Consider the following 9,716-nt stretch of genomic DNA (forward strand, 5'->3'; position numbering starts at 1 on the left):
CAGCACTTTGGGAGGCCGAGGTGAGTGGATTGCCTGAGCCCGTGGGTTCGAGACCAACCCATGCAACTTGGCGAGACCTCGTCTCTACAATGCACAAAAAATTAGCCAGGCATGGTAGTGCGCACTTGTAGTTCCAGCCACTTGGAAGGCTGAGGTGGAAGGATCACCGGAGCCCAGCAGGTCGATGCTGGGGTGGCCATGAGCATGTCGCGGCACTCCAGCCTGGGCGGCGGACTGAGACTCCAACTCGGAAAAAAAAAAGATAGGACCTATGTAATTGGGTTAACACGAGGCTTAAAGGGCTAATATTTGTAACAGACTTAGAACAACGTCTGGCATATAGCCAGTGCTTTATAGAATGTACTGAGGTAAGTAAAATAAGCCAATGATATTTCAAACTTCCACTATGTGTGCGACACAGCACTCTTAAGCACTGAACACATCTTTCGCTTGTTATTTTTAGCACTTTTTCATTTGAAAACAAGGCTTTCCCTGAATCCTGACCACAGAGATCGTGCTGCCTCTGGCTTCAGCAAGCCCTGTCCCCAAGCAAGTGCCCAGCAAACTGCTCGCCTGTGCCCCTCCACCTGCCACACCCAGCCCTTCAGACACACCCACATATCAGGTGACAGCAGCTCCGGCCCACAGAGCTCCTCCAGGTGGTGCCCCAGAAAACGTGGCTCAGCGGCCACAGCAGCCACCCCAGCCAGTGTCCTGACTTCACCAGCGTGACTTGCACGACACACATGGACAGGCCTTCAGCCTACTCACACAGGGCGCCTTTTCTACGGCGGGTGCCCCCTCTTCTCAGAAATGATGAGGAAGACACGTGAAAAACAATTATTTCTCTTTCACACAGAAACTACAAACCTTTTAACACCATGACTGTTGCTGACAACGAACATAATAAAGAGGTTATTTTAACGCCAGAAGGGAAGGTCCTCTTTTCTCAAAATGGGGATTGTTTAGCTGACTCCAAGAAGATGAACAAAATGATGGCCATGATGGTATAACGACTGAGAAGGAAGATATGTGCAGCCCAGGAGACAGAATGGGGAGAGCAGTCTGCAAGGGCTTAGATGCTGCAGACCCCCCCCGGGCTTCCGCTAACACGAGGCGCTCCCTCCAACACCAAGCGTTCCCTCTGAGGAGCGAGGCACATGCCCACTCCTCTGTGTCCTTCCACCAAGACCATGACCCATGAGCCTCCCCGTGTCCACCCTTCCCGCCTCACCTTCCACCTCCCGCCTGGCAGCTCAACCTACTCTACCTCCTTGGGCAACCAGTGTTTGTGTCCCAGCTGCCAACCTGGGCACATGCACCTAAAAACCTCAGTTCCCGGAGGCCTGGCATCTCCAGGCACAACATTCCAGGGCTTCAGTGTCCTCCCACGACAGCCACAAAAGGAGAACATGCATCTCTCTTGCTGCTCAGCAAGCTCTTCTTTCTAAAGATGGAAGGAATAGTACCTTAAACATTCCGCAACACAAGCAAACCACTGTATCAACACGTATCACCTCCTCCACGCAGAGGACAGAGACACAGTTTCCTTCGTTCCGTGTGTGTGCTGTGCTTCCTGGTGACAGTCGCCACACAGAAGGGACTCGGCACACATCTGCGACTCTAGGGGCGAAGTGCCTACGTGCTCTCCTTCCTCCGGGACAGTCCGCTCTTCTCCCTGCCTTCCCACTGCCCCACAGGGAGCCTTTGCCAACACACTTGCTAGATCCCAGCAGGGCCCTTCGGCGCTGCCTATCCATGGTCCTGAACCAGCAGACCTTCCAGCCCAAGCTCATGGCCACGCACCTCTGCCGGCACGCCACCTGGCCCCTGTGGTCAGTGTCTGCGTTCTGTGTGACGCCATACCTCCTGTCTTCCGATTATTCTGAGTCCCTCCGTGCCAAGTGAATCCTCACCTTGTTTCTGGTTCCTCACGATCCCACTCACACCTACCCCAAAGCAGCCCTTCTGATTCTCATCCATGAACCCCAGGGAACCACTCCTACCCCGTCCCCGTCTCCCCTCCTGTCTGCTTCTTTTTATAGCACCTGCTTTCCTTCCAGGCTTATCTCCAAGGAAGGTTTCACAGGCAACACGCATCTGTGTCATGCAAGGCAACCACATCCGTGCTGTCGGGCGCGGGGGGATGCGCCCTCCCCCTTCTGCCCTCTGCTGTCCCTGGGCTCATGCAAGCCTTCGTTCTCTCTCACGACCAGGGTCCACATGCACCAGCACCCCCACCCACTGACTGACATTGTGAGTGGGGAAAAGCTTCTTGCTTTCTGGTGATATTGACCTCTGGCAAGCCAGCTTGCATCTAGCTTACACGAAGCTGTCTTTTCACTCACTGATCAACACTGACAACAATCATCAACAACTACAGTCGACCCACTGCTGTCTCCTATGAGTTCTGTCTATCAAGTACTTTATGTGCTTGCTCACTTACTCCTTAAGATCTAGGAAGTAGACACATGTATCCTTATTTGACACGGGGAAACTGAGGTTCAACGAGAAAAAATAATTTATCCAGTCACAAATTCCAGAAGTGGCAGAACCCAAACATAAACCGCAGTCCACTGAACCCTGAGCCCTGTGCTCCACAATGCTGCAGCCTGTCTTCCCAGCAGTGCCAGGCCTCCCTGCGTGAACTGCCCTGGGGAGAAGTTTTTCCACCTCCGACCCACATGGGCAGGGCAGGTGCTGGTAGCACAATCAGCTCCTCCTTGGTGATCACTCAGTGCAGACAATGCTCGAAAACAGAACACCGAACTGGGTGGGTCACAGCAGTCTCCTTCTGACATCTGTTAGAAAGAGATGAGAAGGAAGGAGGAGGAGCGTGGGACACCCCCAGCGGCCTCTGCCCTCCCAGAGCTGCCTGCCTCTGCACCAGCTGGGCACACCCCACCTGAACCAGTCACGCAGAACAGCATCCACACTCGCGAATGCCACAGCCCACATGGCTCGTGCTTCTACCTCGCGGGACTCCTCTGGCTTCCCAGGGCACTGGAGTCAGAAGTAGGGGATCCCTGCAGAGCCTTGACACTGCTTTACTCAGACTTTAGAAAGAAAGAACAGACACGAAAGATCCCTTCAGGACCGCATCAGAGAAAACGCCAAACACAGCAGGAAGCACTGCCTTGGGAACGTGGCATGGAGAACGAAACCCAAATTCATGAGCGGGACCCCCAACTGCGCCACAGGTTTCAAATATTGTGTTGGGAGATTATCTCAGGAACCAAGCTGCTGTCACGTGGGGAATTAAGTCCGGAGTTCAAGGAGAAACGTCAGCTCTCACTTTCCTGGGAACAACTGGGATTCAAACAGTGTTTTCAAGACACATGTCACATGCTCATCCTTCAGGAAGGTTCTGCACTGCACACTGACAGTGCACAGACCCCAGAACAGGAGTGCTGAAAGGGGCCTTTCGAGCAGACTGCTCAACGGGTGAAAATGAGGCCCTGGGCGGGAGAGGGAGGGGCTCAAGGTCCCAGAGCTGGCGAGTGGGCAGCACTAGAGCAGGGCAGCCCGATGACCCACCTCTCCCCCGCCACCACTTGGGTGGCACAGTCCGCAAACAGAGGTCAGATGCCTCTCCCAGTTCCCATGTTCATCGTGTCCTCTCCGAGAATGGCTTCATTGCCACGCACGCCTCTGGGGATCTTCCCTGCTCGATCTGCAGTGTACACATGATGTGCGAGGGCTGCGGAATGCAGGGAGCCCAGCACCCACGGTGTGCAGGAGCCCACAACAGGGAAGAGCCCACAGTGTGTACCTGGTGCGTGGGCCCATGGCGTGCAGGGAGCCTGCAGTGTGCACATGGTGCACGAGGGCCATGGCATGCAAGAGAGATTCACTCAGAACCACTAACCATGGTGATAGCTGCACACATCCTAGTAGGTTGGCAAGAAACACCACCCCAAGTCCAACCTCAAGGCAGAGAACAAAGATCAGGTCCAGGAAAACACCAATTTCACCTTTTCTTGTGCAAACCCTTCTCTTCCAATTATCCTGTGCAGCTCAAAGCCTCAGCAAGATTCCTCAGGATCATCACAGCAGCCATCCGCCCATCGCCACCTGCCCAGCAGTGTGATCCCTCAGCAACTTCTCAGGGACGAGGCCACAAAGGAGCAGTTCTGCTGCCTCGCCACAAAGCACAAGCAGAACAGCGCACATGAGGGATGTAACCAGCTAGGAACCACCCACTTTACGCCACAGAAGCCCTGGCTGCTGGGGTCGGTGAAACCAGTGAGTGGGTGCCTGGCCCCATGCTTGGGATGCCCAGCCCCACACTCTTGGGAGGCTCTCCAAGCACCTCGGCTTCCAGCACCAGCCAAGCCACAGAGCCACGCTCGTCAACCCATGCCAGTGGCCGGAGAGCAGCACGTGTCTGTGCCTCAGACGGCCACGGGCAGCACTGCCAGAGCCCTCGGCAGCCACCGCAGGACTGCGGGGCATCGCACAGCCTTGGAGTCACGAGGCTGCCACTCTGCATCCCTCCTGCCCATCAAGTCCCCGTCGGAACCGAGGAGCCTTGCCCGGCACCAGGCCACCGGAGGGAAGGAGCAGGCACGCGTGGCCGACAGAGCTCTACCTGTGTGAGTCCTCTGGTGGGCCTTGAGGTGGGAGCTTTTCGTGTACACCTTGCGGCACCCGTTAAACTGGCAGCGGTGGACCCTCTTCTTATTCTCAGGGCAGGCCTCGGCCCCTGGCCCCCCAGGGTCACTGTCGCTCGGCCCACTCTTGCTGACCCCAGGGGCCACGGCCGCAGCAGCTGTCGCCACACCTCCCACCTTAGTGGACCCCAGCGCAGCCTTCTTGGCCACCAGTCTCAATGTCACGGTGCCATCCACGGCCAGGGTCTGTGAGGTTTTGACCAGGTGGCGGCTGAGCTCGGGAGACGAGGGGGGCGTAAGCGAGGTCACCGCATTGAGCTGGGCCTGGTTGACGGCCGCACAGCTGTCCAGGGTGGGCCCAGCGGCGGGTGGCAGGCCCAGGCAGGTCTCGGAGAGCAGAGAGTCCCGGGACAACAGCAGGTCGACGGCCGTGCCGCGTTCGCACAGAGGGGCATCCACGGGGAGCAGCAGGGGGTCCAGGCACCGCAAGCTGTCCTCCACGCATTGGGGAGGGGATGCGTGCAAGAAGCAGTCCAGGTCCTCCCCGAAGGTGTCTGAGATCCTCCTGGGCTCCGTCTGCAGGTAGCGCTCCAATTCAAGGCATGTCTGCAGGGGAGAGCAAGGGAGAGACACCATCAGAGGCACGGAACAGCACGAGGCCACGCAACAGTAGGTGCCCGCAGAGGGGCAGCCATGGCTGGTCTCCGAATGCCCAAGTGGAGCAGCCTGACCTGGTTTTCGTTCTCTGAACACCCTCCAGGGCTCAGCACCTCAGAACCTCAGGGTCATGTCATCTGACTTCAACTCCTCTGGCTGAAGGGGACCTAGAGCCCCAAAGGACGGCCTCACTCCTCCAAGTCCAGAGAACACTCAAGGACAAAACGAGGGCCTCTGCCCCTCAATCAGTGCAGCAGCTGAGCTGCTCCAAGCACCCCCCCAGGAAGCCCCATGTAAGCAAGGAGCAGAAGAAGCAGACGAGGTTTTCACGTCAGACAAGACTTCCGTAGTCCATTTTTCTAAACAGACTTGAGCACAGATACGTCCGTTTGCCAACTTGCTCAGAAGAAACCGCGTCCACTCAAACCGAGGGGTGACCTCAGCACCCAGCCCTGCTACAGCAGGGGTTCCCTGGCCAGCAGGAGTGAATGTGGTTCTAAAGAATGCCCACCATGGAACCTCTGGGCCCAAAAGACACCCTTGTTGCTTACAGCAAGTGTGTAAAAATACAACTGCCACAAGCTTTGTAGCAGGGGCATAAGTCCCAAATCAACAGTTTAGCATCTTTGACCACTTGACAAAAATAAGATCAGCCACAACTATTTCATGATCTTTAGATCGGCCCCAAAGTATTTCAGTATAACATTTTCACCAGGTAAAGAAATGAAAGAGAAGAACCAAAAAGGTTAGTTTCAACCAATCTTCATCCCTGGCACTCCTAAGTCCCTATGCAAGATGACAGGTGTGTTTTTATGGCAACACAGATACTTCACAAGATGGTATTCTGAAGTCCTCCTCATTTAAAGACCCTACTATTTCAGAATATTATCTAAAGCTACACTGTGAAATTGCACCATCCACTCACTCTGCTCTATCTTCTAGAATCAACCAAGAATCACTGACGGCAAATGTAAAATGCAACTAGCTCCAAACTGGCTGCCCCCATAAAGCTTCCATGTGTTTAACCAGTGTTCTGCTCCAAGGCTTTCATTCTGCTATGAACATACCTTAATGATAGACCTGTCAAGGACGTTATTTTGGTGACATTTCAAAAGACTGGTTTTTAATCAGACTTCTGATAAAACTCTGCATTACTGAATAAGAAAATCAGATTCGTAACTGCAGATCAGCTGTGAGCCTCACTGCTGATTTTCAATAGTATGAACTAATAAATGGCTCTGACCTTCATTCAACACTCACGTCACCAGCGTTCATCTAACCACCATGCTCGTGGCCTGGTGCAAGACTGTGCGTGGTCTGAAGAAATACAGCAACGGATCGTGGGATACAGACGCAGAATAAACAATCACAGGCTAAAATTATATGAATGTGCAAAGCACAGTGATACTACATGCCTGAACATAAAGTGTGTTGGCAAGTTCTTAGGGGCTGCATGGACAATTGGTCCCATACTCTAGAACGCGGTAGCACGTCTCAAGGGAAGCTTACTGGAATAGTGAGTTTCTACTTTGCTTTACTCGTTGACTAACCGAGAGCGCCGACTCAGAGGCTTCCCGCCACTTCACACTGGCAGCCAGCACTGCCCCTCCTCAGGGCTAGAAGCACCTATCCCCCTCACTTGCTCCTTTTCTGAACTCCAGGTCTCAAGATTTTTTTTCCCCACCTCATGGCTAGAAACTTCTTTCTAAAATTGAAGCCCTCAGTCTTAGCGCCCGTGAACTCACTCCTGGATTACAAGATTCTCCTCCTGAAACTTCCCTTAAATCTTCCCCTTTTCTTATTTATTTTTTATTTGTTTTTAATTTTTTATTTTAAAGATGTGGGGTACAATTCAGGGTAAGAAATACAAGTGTTCATTGTGCAGGTACCCTTGTTGATGAGGTGTGCCACGCCCCCTGTCCCCCCAGCAGATTCCCACTACTGCCAATCCTGCCTCTTCCATCTCCTCCCCAGCAGGTTCCTGCTACTTACAGTATTATGATAATCGTTCAAGGCCTGCTTATGAATGAGAACATGTGATACTCAGTTCTTGGTTTCTGTGATAGATCACTCAGTATTATAGACTAAGTCCATCCAGGTTGCTGTGAAGTTCATAATTATGTCCTTCTTTATGGCTGTATAATATTCCATCATGTATAAGTACCACCTTTTTAAAAAAATTCAGTCCTCTTTAGATGGGCAGCATGGTTGGTTCCATGTTTTTGCTGTTGTGAACAATGCTGCAATAAACATATGTGTGCAGGTATCTTTTTCATAGAGTGATTTGAGCTCCTCCAGGTATATTTCCAGGAGGGGGATTGCAGGGTCGTATGAAAGGTCGATTTTTAGATCTTCTAGGAATCACCAAACTGTTTTCCACAGAGGTTGTATTAGTTAATACTTCCACCAATAGCATGGAAGTGTTCTCTTTTCGCTGCATTCTATCCAGCATCTGTTATTTTTTTGAGTTACTGATGATGACCATCCTGACTGGAGTTAGGGGGTATCTCAATGTAGTTTTAATTTGTATTTCTTTGATGATTTGTGAGGGTGAGCATTTTTCACACATCTGTTGGCTGCTCGCATGTCTTCTCTTGAGAAGTGTCTATTTATATCTTTGGCCCATTTTGTAATTGGGCTGTTTGTTTTTTTCTTTTTGGCACATTTGAGTTCCTTGTAGATCCTAGGTATTAGGCCTCTGGTCAGACATACAGTTGGCAAATATTTTTTCCAGTCTGTGGGCTGTCTCCCCCACTTCCTTGATGGTTTCTTTTGCTTTGCAGAAGCTTCTCAGTTTGATGAGGTCCCACTTGTCAAGCTTATCTCTTATGGCAAGGCTTCTGGGGTTTTGATCAGGAATTGGTTGCCTATTCCAATTTCTGTAAGGGTGTCTCCTGCATTTTCTAAGGTTCTTAAAGTTTGAGGTTTTACATTTAGGTCTTTGATTCATTTAGAGTTGATTTTTGTGTGTGGTGATAGGTAGGGGTCTTGTTTTAATCTTTTGCATGTGGTCAGTTTTCTCAGTACCATTTACCAAAGAGGTTCTCCTCTCCCCCGTGGTTGATGGTGGAGGCTTTGTCGAAGATGAGTTGGTTGAGAAATTGAGGTTTCTTTTGCTTTTGGAATCTCTATCCTGTACCATTGGTCTACATGTTTCTTCCTGTACTAATACCAGGCTGTTTTGATTATTGTAGCTTTATAACGTTTAAAGTCTGGAAGTATGATACCTTCAACTTTGTTTTTGTTTGTTTGATTTTTGTTTTTGCTGAGGATTGTTTTGGCTATCTGAGACTGTTTATATTTCCATATGAATTCCTGTATTGTCGTTTCCAGGTCTGAGAGGAATGCTGCTGGTAATTTAATGGGTATTGCACTAAATCTGTAGATTGCCTTAAATAGGATGGACATCTTAACAATGTTGATTCTTCCAATCCATGAGCATGGAAGATTTTTCCATTTGTTTGTGTCAACTTTGATTTCTTTGAGCAGTGTTTTATAGCTTTTGTTGTAAAGGTCTTTCACGTCTCTGGTTAGGAAAACGCCAATGTATTTCTTTTTCGTGTGTGTGTGGCTATTGTGAATGGGATTGTGCTTTTTATTTGGGTTTCTGTTTGTTTATTGTTGGTGTCTAGAAATGTGATTGTCTTTTGCACATTTATTTTATACCCTGAGACTTTGCCAAAGTCCTTTATCAGGGCAGGGTTTTGACAGATTCTCTTGGGTTTTCGAGGTATAGAATCATGGCGCCTGCAAGAGGGATACCTTGACTTCCTCTTTTCCTATTTGGATATCACTGATCTCCTTCTCTTGTCTGATTGCTCTGGCTAGGACTTCTAAAACTCTGTTGAAAAGGAGGGGTGAGAGTGGGCATCCTTGTCTTGTTTCAGTTTTCAGGGAAAATGGTTCCAATTTCTGTCTGTTTAGCAGTATGCTGGCTGTGGGTTTCTCGTGGATGGTTCTTACTATTTTGAGGTATGTTCCATCTATACCTAGATGTTCAAGGGTTTTTATCAAGAATGGGTACTGGATTCTATCAAAGCCTTTTTCCGTGTCTAATGACATAATCATGTGGTTTTTGTTTTTACATCTTTTCATGTACATAATTACGTTTATGGTCTTGTGAATGTCCAACCAGTCCTGCATCCCAGGGATGAAGTCTACTTGGCTGTGGTAGATGATTTTTAAAATGTGTTGTTGGATCTGGTTTGCTAGGATCTTGTTGAGATTTTAGCATCTATATTCATCAAGGATATTGGCTTGCAGTTCTCCTTTGTTGGATCTTTATCTGGTTTGGCTATCAATGTGATGTTAGCTTAATAAAATGATTTGGGGAGAGTTCCATCTTTCTCAATTGCCTGGGATGCTTTCAATAGGACTGGTATCAGTTCCTCCTTGTATGTTTTGTAGAATTCTGCTGGAAAGTCATCTGATCCAGGGCTTTTTTTT

General features: G+C 50.1%; 1 protein-coding gene across 1 annotated transcript in view; it reads right to left on the reverse strand.

The window, feature by feature from the left end:
• The window catches only part of KLF7 (Kruppel like factor 7), a gene marked incomplete at its 5' end in the record, with an annotated part of 51,736 nt that overhangs the window by 40,408 nt on the left and 1,612 nt on the right, over positions 1 to 9,716 (reverse strand). Inside the window, one exon of the mRNA XM_008061060.1 lies at positions 4,592 to 5,219. Coding sequence (XP_008059251.1) covers positions 4,592 to 5,219 — 628 coding nt within the window. The remainder of the gene's footprint in view (positions 1 to 4,591; positions 5,220 to 9,716) is intronic.

Source organism: Carlito syrichta, unplaced genomic scaffold, assembly GCF_000164805.1.
Source record: "Carlito syrichta isolate Samal-C Ts95f unplaced genomic scaffold, Tarsius_syrichta-2.0.1 Scaffold305019, whole genome shotgun sequence".
In the NCBI taxonomy this organism is placed as follows: Eukaryota; Metazoa; Chordata; class Mammalia; order Primates; family Tarsiidae; genus Carlito; species Carlito syrichta.